Source organism: Carya illinoinensis, chromosome 2, assembly GCF_018687715.1.
Source record: "Carya illinoinensis cultivar Pawnee chromosome 2, C.illinoinensisPawnee_v1, whole genome shotgun sequence".
Lineage (NCBI taxonomy): Eukaryota > Viridiplantae > Streptophyta > Magnoliopsida > Fagales > Juglandaceae > Carya > Carya illinoinensis.
This window is the reverse complement of record NC_056753.1, coordinates 25,260,894-25,279,437: the sequence shown is the minus strand read 5'-3', so window position 1 is coordinate 25,279,437 and position 18,544 is coordinate 25,260,894. Positions and strand designations below refer to the sequence as shown.

The following is an 18,544-nucleotide window of genomic DNA, read 5'->3' as shown; positions in this document are numbered from 1 at the left end:
AATTTTAATCTTAAACATAAACATTAATATTAAGTTATTAATATAAACTTACTTTTGATATACATATAATGTATTTATACTATAATATAAATAGACTAATAGTTTAATATATGTAAATATTATATTATTACTAATATAGATAATTCGTAAAATTAGAAAAATCAGAGTGGACTGGAAATTGTAGTAAATCAGCCTCATATTGGTTTTTAAATTTTTAAAATCGGTGTATACAAGTTCGGTTTTGAAAATGTATGAAACTGGATTAGTTACACTTTTAATTGTACCTATAGCAGCTCGCAATCCCTAGCTATGGAGTTGTAAGGTTTGGCCGTTGATTTCTTCTGCAAGATAGTTCGTTCATGTAATGTTTCTTGAAAGGATACATTAGCCAGCTTTATTAGGTGCAACTTAGAAAAATGAGAAACATTGTAGCCTGTAGACATCCTGACCTCACTCTTAACTCAAAGAAGTGTTGATCCCAACTCTTGGAGCACACTGGGTTAGCGAACCATATGTGCTTTTTGCAATCGTTAAGGTTTCGTTGTTGATGAAATCTGGGTGGAGTTTCCACAATTCTCATTGTTTCGTTGATTCCGCACTCTCTTCACATGGGGAAGTTGAGAACGAGAGGGTGAATGGAGAAAAAGAAATTGGTGGTGAGACTGAATGGAGGATGGAGGCAGAGATGGCTTGTTGGGTAGGAAGTGGAAAGTCATCGGGTTCTTCCTCGTCAACGCCTCTTCTGCACCACCATAGCCACCAACTGGTGCTAAAGTACATTCCCAAGTACCTATTGCGCAAATACTAGGAACTTTTCTACCTCTTATACGCATTATGCAGTTTGTAAATTTGTATATATTCATAAGGATGCAGCAAATATTCACATCCCCTTTTAGTTCCAACTAATACCAGTCTATATTTTAACGAATAAGGTGAAGTATAAAGCTGGAGAGGGGCAGGATCTTTTGCCACTGCCAAAATTATGGATAACAAACGGGGGAAGGTAAACTGATGGGAAAGCTTCCCGCATGGGGGTTGGAGACAACACACGGTGATGGTTGCCTGCTCTTTCATAACCAACCCCACCCCCAGCCCCCCAAAAAATAAAAATACAAAATCTGGGCCCTTAAAGGGATTGACAATCCTCAGAATAATCTTAACCCCATCCAAATATTGGAATTTGTAACTGAAAAAAGAACCAAAAAAAAAAAAAGAAAAAAAGAAAGAAACAGAGCAATTGGCTTAGGTATATAATTCACACAGCTTTGAATTGAACGGGGGGGCGTATACTTTTCCGTGGTAGGTCCACAGTCTATGTTACACGACCCAAGGTTCCACCACACCCGTTCATTAATACAAAATTTAGTGTTGGAGTGATGTGCAGCCAGTTTTCAGCAGTTTACCTTTGCCAACAAAGCTTTCTTCCGCCCTCCCGCATAATCTCATATGCAAGTTTGTACTTTTCAATAGACGCTGCACCAGCCTCTATGTATTTACATGCTGTTTCTCTCAAACTCCACAGCATCAAGTTTCTAAATTCTTGAGAAGTACCCCCAGATTCAACATCGCGAATGATACCATACTCAGCATTTCTTGTCCAACGATGTAAAATGAAGTGAGGCGGGATTTCTCTTACGTCTAATATTTGGAAAACTCTCAAGATATGTCTGCACAGCACCCCTTCGAATTCAAACATTTGACAGCTACAACCCACGTTGAGATTGGATGCACAAAATGCAACTATATTTTTCTCATACTCATTCCCACACCTGCGCACCAAATATCTACTGGCCGACCCTTCTTCACAAATTTTAAGTCCAAGGTAACTGTAGCTTTGCAGAAGCTCCTTTTGAAATATCTTGAACACAGTAAGCGTGTACAACCTTCTACATTGTTCTTCTACTGGTTCCTTTGTCTGCAAAAAAGCCTGCAAGTTAAAAGAGTTGAAGTCCTCTTTTCTTTCGTCCTCGCGTCGACGCTCAAGGCCTCTCTCATATCTTGAAACAAACTCTGAGACCGGTGTCTGGGCATTCAAGAGTGTGACAAAGAACGAGTCAATGCTTTCATTTATGGGAATGCCAGCAAAAAAGGTGCCCCGTAAGAACAGTGGCACCCAACTTGCACGCATTTTGTACATTTCTGTCAGCCAAACATTCTCCTTCAAGTCATATCTGTTGAGAAGGGTATTCCATGCTATATCAAATTCATCAGACGTCTGACTTTGGATAACACAATTTTCATATTCACATTTAAAACCATTATCCATTAAACTGAGAAAATCACTTTCTTTTGCCTTAAATTGCCACGACGAAAAACGATGATGGGTTCCAGGAAAGACTTCCAGTATTGCTTGTTGGATGGCTGTGTCGTGATCAGCTATTATAGACAGTGGACATCGCCCTGACATTGCCCTGAGCCAAGTTTTAAATAACCACGAGTAAGACTCCTTAGATTCCTCAGCAATCAGAGCACAAGCAAGAAGCACTGGTTGCCTGTGATGGTTAACTCCCACAAAAGTTGCAAAAGGAACCAAATACACACTATTCTTGTATGAAGTATCCAGAACAATCGTATCACCAAACTGACTGCATGAATACCTAGACCGGCCATCAGCCCAAAAAATGCTCATGCAATTACCATCATTAACTTCGACTGCATAAAAGAATCCTGTATCCTCTGCTTGTTTGCTTTGAAAATACTCAAAAAGCATACTGTACCAATCACTTCCGATGCAGTTTTCTCGACATCTTTTGACAAAGTTTCCATTACACATGGTAACTAAATTTTTATTTTCCAGCTCGTCACTTGCCTCTGCTATGAACTTATTGGAAACATTAAAGCTTTTCTTATGAGTTTCCATTTGAGCCCCAAGTTCATGATTGTGATCTTTTTTAAGACGGTCCACTACCCACCTTCCAGAATCTTGTCTCTTAATACGCATATATGCTCCACAACCTACTCTTGAAGGATGTTGATAACCTTCCTTTGAGCACACAAATCGCCTGGATGTAATTGACCCATCAAGCTTCGAACGAAACAATTGACCAATCCGAATTCTAAATCCTTTATTGGCCGCATATGCATGATAAAATTCATGTGCTTCATTAGCTGAATTGAATTCCAAACCCACACGAGGTTCATCTTGGAATCGCCCTCCATCTCCTTCCCTTTTAACGCGTTTAATAACGCCAGATGTACATGGCTGTCCACCCTCTACTTCCTCAAGCCATTTGACTTTTGGCTTATGGGCTACATCGGTCATCAAATTCTTAACTATAGGTGTCTTGGGCTGCATAAAGGGAGGGCATTTTTCATCCATATGCTCGAGATCATGATTGTGGTCCTTCAGGAAATGGTCGATAACCCACTTCCCAGTATCACGTCGCTGCACCCTTATGAATGCTGGACAGCCTGATCGTGAATTGAGCTGAAACCCCTCCTTTGAGCACACAAATCTTCTAGAAGCAACTGAACCATCAGTTCTTGATCGGTACAGCTGACCTGTTCGAATCTTAAAGCCCATACGCTTTGCGTATAGACTGTATAACTCACGCGCATCATCTGCTGAATCAAACTCTAACCCCACATGTGGCTCAAATCCAAACTCTGCTTCATCCATTCCATTGACATCTGTTGCACGTACCATACCTACAGGATATGCCTTTATAACCATGGTGTTTCCACACTCTTCATTATTAGGATCAGTATCAAAACTACATAGATACAAAATAAAACAGTCAATTTATGTACTGAATGGTTAGCAAAGTGGGAATACTTTTACATTGCTATTAAAAAAAAAAAAAAAAAAACCCTAGCTCTTTTACCAAAAAAACACACAGAGAATTTCAAAATGAGCCTAAACCACAGTTTATATGCAATCAATTGCCAATACAGCAAAAAAGAAAAAGATAAGATAAATGCTATGGAAGAAGTTATTAGAATGTATTTAGGCATTTCTTTTGCATGGAGCAATATCAAGAGACTTCTTATCTTTAATTTAGCGCTCTTAGAATGTATTTAGGCATTTCTTTTGTATACTCCCTGTGTACATAGGCTATGCCTATTTCATTCACTTCAATAAAATTTATCTCTCTCTTATTAAAAAAAAAAAATTAGATCACAGGATAATTGTAGGGTAATTAGAGTGGTATTTTTTTTTTAACCTTCTAACATTTGTGAAGTGGCTGAAGCTCAATTTCCTACCCAAAATATAAAAATAGTATGAAAGGGAAGGAAATTTTGAGGGAGATTAGTAAGGCCATGTTTGGTTAGAGAGAGATTTTCAATTTTTTTCAAAATCGTTTTAAAATCAATCCAAACATCTTTAAAGGTAACCGTGGGAGTTAGATCAACACATTTTGGCAGGAAATTGAGAGAAAGAGATGGAGAATTTTAATTTCTAAATGTGTAGGAAATGAACAGGCGAAGGGATGAAGTAGGCTTCAATGCCATCAGATTGACTTTTTATATAATTTGCAATGACCCAAAGAGAAATTCCAAACCACATCTGAGCCCATACTCAAGAACTAGTCAAGGGTTACAATTGGAGCCCCTTGGAGTCTTTTTTTTTTTTTTTATTGGCACCGGGTGTCTGAGAACAATGTTCTGACTAATCCTAGGGGTGCACAGGCCCTTACCAAGGTGTTTCCTGCAAGTGCAAACCGGGTAATTCAAGAGGAAGTTCTCACAATTCGATGGCACCTAGAAATTTTTTGCACCCAAAAGGATTTGAACCTTAAACCTAGAGGAAGCATACCACCAAAACTAAGGCCTTTATCAAGCCAACCCCTAGGGGTCTGGACTGCCCTTGGAGTCATTATAAAAGATTTGGACTTCCTCCCTTCCAAGTAATGCGAAGTCCCATTCGCCACCTTTTTACTCATAATCTAGGGTACAACAAAGAATCATCATATATGGTGAGACGTAGACAAATTGCAGGAGTCGGATCAGATCCTCTAAAAATCTTACCTAAAGTAGAAGAGATATATGAAGCGGGTCCATAGCACTTGTAGTGGTTTGTATCAATTTTTCAGCTACCATTAAATGCTCAATAAATTATTTAGGGCCCAGTGCTTCATGTGTCTTTCTCCCACTTTAGGTCCTAAATTTCAGACAAGAAGTTTAGGGGATCTTGGTTCATGTGAGCGTATAATACTTAGTATGCAAGTAATATCATTTTTTTTATCGATAAACAAAATCTTATTGAGCATATAATACATAAACGCCCAAGTATATGGGACATATACAAGAGCATCGCCTATGCATGCCAGTTTAGCGATACAAGGAACTCTCAAAAAGACATGCCATTAAAATCAATTACAATAGACCAATGGTGTAAAGTATTGATTCTAAGCTCATCCATTGGAGTAAAGTATGCATGTAAGATCATACAAGAATAGAATGTCAGATCCACACAAAAAAATTATAAGTAGGTCTACAAAAAGAAATACTAAATAGAAGTATATAAACTAATGTAACTTCATGTAATATATCAAATTTACTTTACAATCTAACCTACCAATTCAAGCCACATCATTTTCTACAATTTTTTTTGTAATTCTTTTCGTACATCTATCATCTCTCCTACATGATATATATCTATTGGGATAGTAATAAATATTATATAACCTATTCACTATAACAATCCCTTACAATCCAAGTCTTAGAACTCAAAATCCTAAAAGATGTGGATTCTATTTTGAGTGATAAAAGATGTGAATCTATTAATAATTGGACATATAAACAAAAAGAAAATGTAGTAGCAAAGGCAGGAGCTTTCATCTTGTGGAGTAGATATGGTTGAACTAATAAAGGAATAAAGCTTTTTCTAATTTCTTATGCCGTGTGACATAGTGAGACATGCACATGTTTGAAATATGCAATGTCAAGTTGTTAAAGTTGAGTTAATTGTTTTTAGCTATCTGAACAAATACAAAGATGTTATGATTTATTCAGGTGACCAGTAATTTGTAATATTGGTCAGACTCAAAACTTTTGTAAAGCCTTACGAAGCTCACATCATAACATTCACCACCAAATCATTCCGTATCTTCACCTTCTTCATTTCACTCCCTATTGCCCCAATGAGTCAGCTGATTCCATCGGCCAATTATACATGCAATTGTGTCTGATGGTTACAACATCAAACTCATCTGATTCTCACCAACCTCAACCAGTGATGCAAATAGGACGTCGGTTGATTTTTTTGTACAACATCAAACCTGTCTTAGCCAGTAACTTCAACATGATTGTTCCTACGGCCATCCCTTAAATGTACCCAGGGTTAATCAAGATTTCGAAAAGAAAACTAACCAATTAAACTAATGTCATGGTCCTGAAACCAAATTAACCTCGATCGGTTATAAGCTAGGGATGGGCTCCGAATAAGCAAACAGATTTCATTCTGTTAAAATATTGAAAAGGGAATATTCCTTGTTTTTACACTCGAAACTAGGTGTATGGAACAAGCCAAAACATTGGAGCTTTTTGCTTCCATCAAACAGGAAATCCAATCAGTGACACGAGATCCATACAGAAATCAGTCTGAGAAAAGCTACAGGATCAAATTTAACAGGATAACCATAAGATATTTGTGCATATGACAAAGATTGACCAACCTTTGAAGCAAGAACAAATGTCACGGGTGCTGTCATCTACTGGAAGGAGGTCCCGGAAGCTCTTGTAGCATTTCGTAACCGTTGACTAATGCTATAGAACTTCTCTGGGTGGGCTACGGCGCTGGAATTCACAAATTGCAAGAGAGACCGATTGTTAGGGCCGAGAGATCGAGATCGAGATCGCGAGAGAGAGAGAGAGAGAGAATCTATGGGTCTCACGGGGGCGGCCGAGTGTTAAAGAGAGAGGCTAAGGTTGATTAAAAAACGGTAGCGTTTAGAGATGATTTTTCAACCCAAAAAGAAAAAAAGCATAAACTTTAGCTGATTCATTATATTATAAGCACGGTATCCGAATCTGAATAGAAATGTGCCATGAATGGGTTTTTTGTTTTTTAAATTTTTTATTCGAATTTATTTTACTTTAAAAAGATTTGTGCAAGGTTTGCATAAAATTAAAATTATTTTATTTTTAAACTGGTGTCACCATCCATATTATTTAAATAGTAAGATTTTATTTATAAAATTTATAATTTATAATTTATCTTTTAAATCAAATTACACCACATACATAGTGTGCGATCTAGAGAATTTAGAATAGTAATACTCTTTCCTATATCATGAGCATGATAACCGAATTTAAATTTTCCTTGCAATCATGAAAAACATGTAGGCTTATGAGGGGGGTTATCCCCAGTAGGGCTGTTCATCTGTCCTGATTTCAAGGTATAAGTTGAGAAGAATGACGAAAGAGAACAAATCTATATAAGGCTCTATGACTATAAAAAAAAATATAAGCAAATAGGCTTTGGGCAATCCAACACTTTATGGGTAATGAGGAATTATGTGTGTGTTTAAAATACCTGGTAGTTTTTATGGGTCGGAGTTGGTTCTGGCGTCATATTTAAGATGGAAAAATTTAGTTACAAGCACAATTGTGCACTGATTTGCACACCAATTTAATGTGATTGGTCAAAAAGTATATTTTATTAAAAATAATATTAATTTAAATTTTAAGTATGAAGGAATCAGTATGGATACGCAAATTAATATGCGACTTTGCTTGTATATAACAAAATTTATTTAAGATACTTGCTCTCGTAGAAGATGGAGGTGACTTTAGCGTAGGCAAAACTTTCCGGGTCCCATTTCATGATCAAGGAAGCGACGACAACTATCTTTGGTATTTGTACCCGTAGCATGTTTGAGTAAATCCTGAAGAAATATTTCTGGGTTTTGGTGGGTTTGAGCCTTGAGGTATGTTAGTAGCAGTGATCTTAATTCAAGGTTCTAATAATGCATAACAACCTTTACAGGGCCACTAATAGTTTACGATTATGGAAGTTGTCGGTATGGAGGAATAATGTTGTGGACATTTTCTCGATGTCTTCACAAGAAGAAGATGACAAAGAAGTTCTCAAATGGTAGTGGACTATCTTGCCAAGGAGGGGGTAAACAGTAGAAATTGGGTATTTTCTAGGTCAGAAATTGGAATCGAGACGCTTTGAGATCTTTTGCACACTAATTGTTAGGAACTCCCTTATTTACGCTTGTAAAGGGTAGTTCTTTTATTATTTTGGTGTAAATGGTAGTTCATCCGCCATAAGTGATGATTTTTTAATAAAGATGGGGAGGAGTCACTCTTGGACATGGGGTCCTAACTCTTTAAATAAAAAAAGAAAAAGAAAAAAACTCTCAAATGGGTTGCTTAGATTTGGCTGAAGAAAAAATTCATTAATTCAAGTATCGGGTAAGTACCCGACCTTATTTGTCCATATTGGAACCAGTTTGGAACTTCACTCTTCTTACTTGTTTAGTACAAGTCGGAATAAATAGAAAATCGGGTCAGATCTTGTTTTTTAGCTTAATTGCTCAACCCTAATCCTCAGGTCAGACTAGGCCAAATGAGCTCGGCCCAATGAGCCCAAAAAGACCCAAGGCCTAAGAGCAAAGGACAAACCGAACTAGGCTAGCCCAAGAAGCCTAATAGTAGATATAGTTGGACAACATGTGTTGATCGGGAGTCACCTAACACTCCTACTGGCTGACAGGTCTCTATAAGAAAGAACAAGAGCAGACCTTACCTTAAAGCCCCAGCGACTGGGTAGATCCAAGAATGGGTGTGCCTTATCGAGGACACGCCACATTAAATAGAACACAAAGATGGGCATGCCATAATAAGGAAACCACATCGCATTTAATGTTCCTCAGGAGTAGGCATGCCACAACGTGCTTCCTGAGATGCCAATGGTGGCCACGACCATACCCTACCATACTGTTGCCTTGCAGGGGGCTGACAGTGGGACCTGATCTCTCTTGTAGAGGGAGCTTGGGTCAGGTATAAATATTCCCTCCGTCACTGAGGGGAGCTTCTTCTTCGTCATACTTTTATACTTATATTCTCCATAACCTACACAAAGAATGATGCACTGACTTTAGTATCGAATGTGTCCCTCACGCTCTCATTTCTTCTTAATTGTAAGTCATCGAGTTGGGTGTGACGCCCCCAAATCCCCACGCCCGAACACGGGGAAATCGAGACGTCCGGATGGTGACAACCCGGATCACCATCCTATCGACGGGTGCCGAGTGTGTGCAAAGGCAACAAATGTGCACGAAATAACACGCAGCGGATAACGAAAGTCATAACTAAGTACCAGAATTTTTCTTAACGTAATACAAGCTGTTTAAAACGTACATAGATAAAATATTACAAAACACAAATACAGTTTTAAAACCATAAAGAAAAGCATAACATCAGCAACCCGGCGGAGCCACATCCTCGGGCTCAGCCTCCTCCTCCTCATCCTTATCTCCTGCACCAAAAGCTACGGAACCAAAAACGGTACCGCAGGTAAGTAAAACCCAAACACTACCAGATAACAACACATATAGAACTCCAACAATATGCATGTACCATGCCCAATGCACAAAACCCAAAGACACAGTTTTCCACACATGCCAAAATCACATATTTTATTCGTATGCACCATGACCTCCCCTAGGGGTCATCCGCACACCCTGGCTCCAGTGCCACACCGCAGAGTACCACCACGCATGTGACACCTAACGAGCGATGCCCAGTTCCGTGCCCCGCACGTTCGTAGCCAAGCATCCTCTAGCCCTCACCAGCGAAGGGCCACGGAGTCGGTGCATAGAGCGATGCTCGGTTCCGCGCCCGGCGCGTTCGTAGCCAAGCAACCCCTAGCCCCCGCTCCCGTCGTCTAGCGACAACTCAGGGGACATCACTCAGTTTATTCCGCTCCCGAGTGACCAGAGGAGCTCCACCGGGATAATTCCCCATCCCGGCTTGGGGTCGTGATACACACGCACCCGTAAGACCACTTACGCCAATACACAGGCTTTTCACACATAAACAAAAACACACGTGCATGCACCATGAAATGCCATATCAATGCATAATAAAATAACCAACCATCATAAAACAATAAAACAAGCAACTCCGTCCTCCATCCATCCGACCCCCGAACTCCTCGGACTCAGTCCGGAATCAACCAACCAGCAAATTAATTAATTGAAAGAGCAATATATATTTAAATCTGAAATAGGGTTTGGAAAATACTTACAGCGCTATACGGCAATTTTAGAAAACAAGCGGCGTTGCAAACGGCGCCGGAAAAGCAACGTCACAGTGAAAATTCACTGCGGCCGTGGGTTGTGAAAAACTCACTTTTGAACGGGAACAAACTAGGACACGAAATTGATAGAGAATGGTCTAGGGATGGTTGTGAAGCTATTGGAAGTGATGAACGGTCGTGGGTGGCGGCGGAATCGCCGGAAAATGGCCAAAAACCCAAATCGGAAACTAAGCTCGTGGGAGCTGTTCCGGTGGTCGTTGGATGCCGGAAATGGGTGGGTTAGGACGGCAAGGAGTCGGTGATGAAGTGGTGAAGAAGTGGTGGCCGGAGGTGGAGCGACGGCGGCGGATCGGAGCAAAATCCGTGCGCCCTTCTTGGAGCTTTTCCGGCCAAACGGCCGGCCGGTTGGGAGTGGGCTTTGGAGGGGTGGTGCACCGGAGGGAGGGGAAGAGAATGGGACCGGTGGGGGGCCAAACGGTGGTCGGACGGCGGCGGTCTGGGCTGTTGAAGGGACGTCCGGCGTGAGGGAGAGGGAAGAGAGAGAGAGAGCTCGGGGGGGTTCGGACGCGGGGGAGAGAAAGAAAAAAAAGAAAAAGAAGAAAAAAGAAAAAAGAAAGGAAAAAGAAAAGAAGGAAAAAGAAAAAAAGAAAAAAAAGAGAAAAAGGAAAAAGATGTGAAAAGAAATGAGGTTCAATTCTCACTCCGGGAAAACGAAGCAAACCGCCGAAAAAGATTAAAAACCACAAAAACAACTAAAAGAAATAAAACACAACATCAATTAAATTAAAAACCAATTTTAAAACGTAAATAAATTAAAATAAATAACTGATATATTAATTAAAATAAAAACAACCATTTAAACGAAAATACACTTAAAAGCGGGTCATCACATCCTCCCCTCCTTAAAAACAATTTCGTCCTCGAAATTGCAAATCAACCACCAACTTAAAGCAAGCCACATAAACGCTCATAAACCAACTGAGATCAAGATTAAAATACATACCTTCATCATTCAAACAAGTACGGGTACTGCTCCCTCATGTCCGCTGCTCGTTCCCAAGAGAAGTCTTGTGCTAACGGATCTCCCCAAGCCACTTTAACCAAAGGTATTGTCTTGGACCTCAACTGTTGCTCCTTCCAATCCAAAATCTGCGACGGAACAACTTCGTAAGTGAGATCCGGTTGCAACTGAATACCTGCTGGGTCGATGAAGCGAGGCTCTTGCTGTCCAAAGCTCTTCTTCAGGGATGATACGTGGAAGACATCATGAACATCCCCAAAATAATCTGGCAAAGCAACTCTATAGGCGACAGACCCTACTTTCTCCAGAATCTGAAAAGGGCCGACGTACCTCGGATCTAGTTTCCTTTTCTTACCAAAACGCTTAACACCTCTCATGGGAGAGACTTTAAGATAAACCCAATCACCAACTTCAAAAGACAACTCTCTCCTCCCGGTGTCAGCGTAGCTTTTCTGGCGACTCTGAGCTGCCGCCATTTTGTCTCTGATGATCCGGACTTGGCTTTGTATTTCTTGAATTATTTCGGGTCCAATTACCCTACTCTCCCCAACTTCATCCCAACACAAGGGCGACCTACACTTTCTCCCATAAAGAGCTTCATAGGGAGTCATCTGAATGGTCGCATGGAAGCTGTTATTGTAGGCAAACTCAATGAGCGGCAAATGATTTTTCCAACTCCCTTGGAATTCCAGGACACATGCTCGCAACATGTCTTCTAGGGTCTGAATGGTGCGCTCTGACTGGCCGTCTGTCTGCGGGTGATAAGCAGTACTGAACTTCAACTTAGTACCCAAAGCTGCCTGCAAACTCTTCCAGAACTGCGATGTGAACCTTGGGTCTCGATCCGACACTATACTCTTTGGTATGCCGTGTAGCCGCACTATCTCCTTGACATACAAACGGGTCAACTTACCCAAAGAGTCGGTGTTATTAACAGGCAGAAAATGAGCGCTCTTCGTTAACCGGTCCACAATCACCCAAACAGAATTCTTCCCACTAGGTGTTCTCGGCAAACCCACTACGAAGTCCATCGTGATGTCATCCCATTTCCACTCAGGAATAGGGAGGGGTTGGAGCATACCTGCAGGTCTCTGATGCTCGGCCTTTACCTGACGGCACGTGTGACATTTCTCCACATATAAGGCAACGTCTTTCTTCATTCCATCCCATCAGTAATTTTTCTTCAAGTCTCGATACATCTTTGTACTGCCGGGATGAACTGAATACGGGGCCGCATGAGCTTCCGCCATGATCCGTTCTTTGAAAACTGAGTCCTTTGGGACCACCCTGCGATCTCGGAACCGAAGTATCCCATCACTACCCAGGCTATAGTGCAACGGCCCTTGAGATTTTTGGACTCTTTTCCTAATGTTCAGCAGCTTCGGATCCTTTCTTTGGAGAGCTTTCAATTCTTCAAAATCAGTTACCCGAATATCAAGAACTGAAGACGAAATCTCTACTTGCTGCGAACTTTCTATAAGGAGCCTTCTCATCCCACAAAGCAACGATTCCAATTCTGACGGCTCGGCTTCATCTTCCAAATGAGACTTCCGGCTCAAAGCATCAGCAACTATATTAGCCTTCCCCGGGTGGTACTTGATCTCACACTGATAGTCACTGATTAGCTCCAGCCAACGCCTTTGCCTCATATTCAGATTTTTCTGAGAAAACAAATGCTTCAAGCTCTTGTGATCGGTACATACCTCGCAAGCTTCCCCATACAAGAAATGCCGCCAGATCTTGAGTGCAAAAACAATCGCAGCCAATTCTAGATCGTGCGTCGGATAATTCTTCTCATGGTCCTTAAGCTGACGAGATGCATAGGCTACAACCCGTCCTTCCTGCATAAGGACACAACCCAAACCGAACTTAGACGCATCACTGAAGACTACGAATGGCTTATGCGGTTCTGGGAGTGCCAACACTGGTGCCGTTGTCAACCTGTTCTTCAATTCCTGGAAGCTTCTCTCACATTTCTCTGACCAAACAAATTCTGTATTCTTCCGAGTCAAAGCTGTGAAAGGTCCGGATAGGCGAGCAAAACCCTCTACAAATCTTCGGTAGTATCCGGCGAGCCCCAAGAAACTCCTGACCTCGCGCACTGTTGTCGGGCGCTGCCATGACAATATGGTTTCTACCTTACTAGGATCAACTGCCACTCCGCCCCGGGAAATTACATGCCCAAGGAATTTAACTTCTTCCAACCAGAACTCACACTTGCTGAGCTTGGCATATAGCTGGTGTTCTCTCAATCTCTCAAGTACCAGACTAAGATGATACACATGCTCTTCAACATCTCGGGAATAAATCAGTATATCATCAATAAAGACTACCACAAAGGAATCCAGATAAGGTCGAAACACTCGATTCATCAAATCCATGAACGCTGCAGGGGCATTAGCTAACCCAAACGGCATCACCTTAAATTCATAATGCCCATACCTCGACCTGAAAGCAGTTTTAGGCACATCCTGGTCTCTGATTCTCAGCTGGTAGTATCCCGACCTCAGATCAATCTTGGAGAACACGGCTGCTCCTTGAACCTGGTCAAACAAATCATCTATCCGCGGGAGAGGGTATTTATTTTTTATGGTCACCTTATTCAATTCCCGATAGTCAATGCACATACGGAGGGTTCCATCTTTCTTCTTAACAAATAAAACTGGTGCACCCCACGGCGACGTACTAGGCTGAATAAATCCCTTCTCTACCAGTTCTTGTAACTGAGTCTTCAACTCTTTCAATTCAGCCGGTGCCATGCGATAAGGAGCTTTATGCACAGGAGCCGCTCCAGGTTCCAAGTCTATAACAAACTCCATCTCCTGAACAGGGGGTAGTCCGGGCAAGTCATCCACAAACACATCGGGGAATTCTTCCACAACTGGAATGTCTGCCAAAGACTTCTTCTCAGACGGCGTGGACACCATCTGCACCAAGAATGCATCCGCTCCCCATGCAATCTCTCGTCTTGCCTGAATCGCCGATATAATCATTGGCTTTTCTTTTAATCTACTCCCCGCAAATTCCAGACAATCACCATCTGGAAGCTGAAAGCTAATTATCCGACTTCTGCAATTAATACTCGCAGAATATCGGTATAACCAATCCATCCCGAGGATGATATCGAAACCCAACAGCTTGAACACCACCAAATCCGCATCCAAGAATCTTCCCTCAAAATTTAACGGGCATCCCAAAGCAACCTTGGAACACCACACCATCTCACCATCGGGTAGAGCCACTACCATAGCCTTCGGCAACGGTTCCGTGACCAAGTTACACACCCGAGCAAATGTGGAAGACACAAACGATCGTGAAGCACCGGAATCAAACAAAGTACAAGCATAAAACTCATACAAACGGACTCTTCCTGAACCAAGCACACAACCCATGAAATCCAAAAAAAACAACGAAGAAACCGAATGCATCAAAAATTAAATCCAACTTAAAAATTAAATTAATCCATACCTGTGATTACTCCAGCATCATGGGTCGCTGGTGCCTCATCATCCACCTCTTCGGGTGTGACAGCATAAACCCGGGCTTGCACTTAGGGCTGAGCACCGACACAACCGGAGTCGGTATCTGGGTCGTCCGACTCCGACTCCGACTTTGTTGGAGGCCGAGTGCGACCTCCGACTCCGGCTCCGAAGGGTATATGCTCCGCTCCGGCTCCGGCTCCGACTTGTCGGAGCGGAGTCGGGACGGAGCCGGTGAGAAATCTTCAAAAAAAACAAACCCAGTAAGGTATGGTTTCGGCGCAGGGGGAGGGGAGGGATTCGGCGGATTCGGCGCAGGGGGTAACTTACCCAGTTAAAAAACAAACCCAGTAAATGGGATTCCGGCGCAGGGGGAGCCGGGGAGGGGAGGGAATCGGGGGGGAGAGAGAATCTGAGATGAGAGGTGAGAGAGGCACCTGGGTTGCACAGAAACGACGGAGGAGCTCCGGCACTCAGATGAGAGCTTGAGATGACTCAGATGAGAGGAAGAAAAGTGATGAGAGGAAACGGCAGAGGAAGGATTCGAAGGAAAGTAATGAGAGGAAACGGCTGAGGAGGAAGGAAAGTGATAAGTGACAGCGAGGGGGGGGGGAACCCTAATGGGTTGCACAGAAACGGCGCCGTTTGGGGTTATTTTAACCCCAAACGGCGCCGTTTGTTGGGGGGAAGTGAAATGTTTATAACTGTTGCACCCAAACGGCGCCGTTTGGGGTTATTTTAACCTCAAACGGCGCCGTTTGTTGCCAACAGTTATAACTATATATATATTATATAAATATAGTTAATTAGTAAGTTAATATATAACTATATATATTATAGTATATAAGTATAACTATATATATATTATATAAATATAGTTAATTAGTAAGTTAATATATAACTATATATATTATATTATATAAGTACTGCTCCAATATATTATATAAATATAGTTAATTGGTAAGTTAATATATAACTATATATATTATAGTATATAAGTACTGCTCCAATATATTATATAAATATAGTTAATTGGTAAGTTAATATATAACTATATATATTATAGTATATAAGTACTCCTCCAATATATTATATAAATATAGTTAATTAGTAAGTTAATATATAACTATATATATTATATTATATAAGTACTCCTCCAATATATTATATAAATATAGTTAATTAGTAAGTTAATATATAACTATATATATTATAGTATATAAGTACTCCTCCAATATATTATATAAGTATAGTTAATTACTAAGTTAATATATAACTATATATATTATATTATATAAGTATAACTATATATATATTATATAAATATAGTTAATTAGTAAGTTAATATATAACTATATATATTATATTATATAAGTATAACTATATATATTATATAAGTATAGTTAATTACTATACATAGTATAGTAACTATATACTATACAAGCCCTTAATATATATAGTATATATATAACTATATATTATATATTGACTTATAGTAAACTAGTAATGTAAAATATAAAATAAGCTATAGTAACTTATATAGTAACTTATAGTAAATTAGTAATGTAAATTAACTATATAAGGTATAGTAACTTATATAGTAACTTATAGTAAATTAGTAATGTAAATTAACTATATAAGGTATGGTAACTTATATAGTAACTATATTAACTTATAGTAACTTATAGTAAATTAGTAATGTAAATTAACTATATAAGGTATAGTAATTAGTAACTTATAGTGTAACTAATAACTATATTAACTTATAGTAACTTACTAACTTATAGTAAATTAGTAATGTAAATTAACTTATAGTAACTATATTAACTTATATTATTCATTATAATGTTTATAGATTATTATTTATTAGATGTTAATATATTGATAACAAATATTTTTATAAAATATGCACAATATCTGAGTCGGAGTCGGAGTCGTAGTCGGTGTGTCGGAGTCGGAGTCGGATCGGATCGGAGTCGGGACACCTCTACCTCCGACTCCGACTCTGACTCCGACTTCCAGGGAGAAAAAAACTCCGACTCCGACTCCGACTCCGACTTGTCGGAGTCGGAGCGGAGTCGGAGTCGGAGTCAGATTTTCGGATTTCTGCTCAGCCCTACTTGCACTGCTTGTCTCGGGTTGGTTCTTCCACCGTGTCTACCTCCACGGCTTTCTTGAACTCTGACGGAGCAATCCCGAGCGATATGTCCCACTTGGCCGCACCGGTAACACTGGGGTCCGCTACTCATCCGACACTCGCCCTCATGAGCTCTATTACAAGCTCCACAAATAGGCACCCGTCCTCCCATACGAACACCTGATGACGTAGGAGGTCGAGTTCCGGTCCGCTGAACAAACTTCTGGGGCGAACCCGAGCTGCTTCCTTCACCAGAAAAACTCCGCCTCTTATGCCCTGGAGGGGAACCCACACTCAGATTATTTTCCCGCTCCACAAGGGTAGCCACATCCACTAATTCCTGAAAAGTGGATATCCGATGGCTGACCACCATACGGCGTATGTCATGACGCAGCCCCTCCTGGAAACGATCTGCTCGCATCTCCTAAGTGGCGACAAGGTGAGGAGCAAACCGCTCAAGTTCTATGAACCTCCGGGCGTACAGCTCCACTGTCGCGCCCCCTTGGACCAGATTGGAGAACTCTCTTGCCTTTTGCTTCCTTACCGATGCAGGAAAGAAGTGGTCATTGAACTCCTTCTTGAAACGCTGCCAGGTCACCGCAGCGAAAGATCCCAGTTCAGATTCCAACAGCACCCTCTTGGTATCCCACCAATCAGAAGCGATACCTTGCAAGAGATAGCTGGCGTAAAGTACTTGTTGTCCCTCAGTGCACCCACACACCTCAAAAGTCTTCTCCAGATCTTTGATCCATTTTCCAGCCTGAAGTGGATCCTCATTTCCCGTGAAGTGTGGAGTCCTATGCGCCAAGAAGCGCTCATAGGTGCATTCGGCTTGCACCATGCTACTGGACCCTCCTGGATACATCCAAGGCCCTCCCTGATATGGCCAGGGACCTCCTGGTTGTGGCCAATACCCTTCTTGTTGCGGACAAGGCTCTCCTGACGGTGGATAAGGCCCTCCTGATGGTGGACAAGGCCCTCCTGATGGTGGCCAAGGACCCCCTTGTGGTGGCCAAGGTCCTTGTGGTGGCCAAGGCCCTGCCTGTTGAGACCTCGCACTCTGTTGCATAAACTCCGTCATCTGCCGAATTGCTTCGGCTATGGAGTCATCCCTGGAGGTATTGTCCCGTGGCTCCTGAGTATTTTTCCTTGGTCTCCCTGGTCTCCCCATTTTCCTGTCACAACACCACTCTTGACCCTCCTTTAAGAAAACAAATAAAACCATCATAAACCAACAAAAACAAAAACAGCACTACACAGCAAGAGATAAAAGAAACCAACATGCCAAAACATAACTAAATAAAATAAAAACAAACAAACAAGCCCAAACAAATAAAACAACTATACTTAACATAATTTTCAAAACACAACTTTAAAAACATTCTGGTACTACCTACGGGACGTGGTTTTACCCAGAGCCAAACCGCTCTGATACCACCTGTGACGCCCCCAAATCCCTACGCCCGAACACGGGGAAATCGAGACGTCCGGATGGTGACAACCCAGGTCACCATCCTATCGACGGGTGCCGAGTGTGTGCAAAGGCAACAAATATGCACGAAAGAACACGCAGCGGATAACGAAAGTCATAACTAAGTACCAGAATTTTTCTTAACGTAATACAAGCTGTTTAAAACGTACATAGATAAAATATTACAAAACACAAATACAGTTTTAAAACCATAAAGAAAAGC

At 41.1% G+C, this 18,544-nt stretch overlaps 1 protein-coding gene across 3 annotated transcripts; it reads right to left on the bottom strand.

The window, feature by feature from the left end:
* Positions 1-1,151: 1,151 nt before the first annotated feature.
* LOC122300490 (protein FAR1-RELATED SEQUENCE 7-like) lies at positions 1,152-6,867 on the bottom strand. 3 transcript variants are annotated; one of them, XM_043111192.1, is made up of 3 exons: positions 6,618-6,867; positions 4,969-5,101; positions 1,152-3,713 (listed from the first exon to the last, which is right to left on the bottom strand). In XM_043111192.1, the coding sequence occupies exon 3, from the start codon at positions 3,671-3,673 to the stop codon at positions 1,400-1,402; it is 2,274 nt and encodes a 757-aa protein (XP_042967126.1). In that variant the 5' UTR covers positions 3,674-3,713; positions 4,969-5,101; positions 6,618-6,867; the 3' UTR covers positions 1,152-1,399. The 3 variants fall into 3 exon arrangements, with proteins under 3 accessions (XP_042967126.1, XP_042967124.1, XP_042967125.1); XM_043111190.1 differs by lacking the exon at positions 4,969-5,101 and having other exon boundaries at positions 1,152-3,661; XM_043111191.1 differs by lacking the exon at positions 4,969-5,101 and having other exon boundaries at positions 6,618-6,866.
* Between the last annotated feature and the right edge of the window lie 11,677 nt (positions 6,868-18,544).

Excerpts from the sequence above, each read along its gene's own strand:
- LOC122300490 (XM_043111190.1), bottom strand. The coding sequence starts at position 6,653 with ATGACAGCACCCGTGACATTTGTTCTTGCTTCAAAG. Across the intron at positions 3,662-6,617 it reads CATTTGTTCTTGCTTCAAAG|GCATATCCTGTAGGTATGGT; the intron begins GTTGGTCAATCT and ends ATGGTTATAAAG.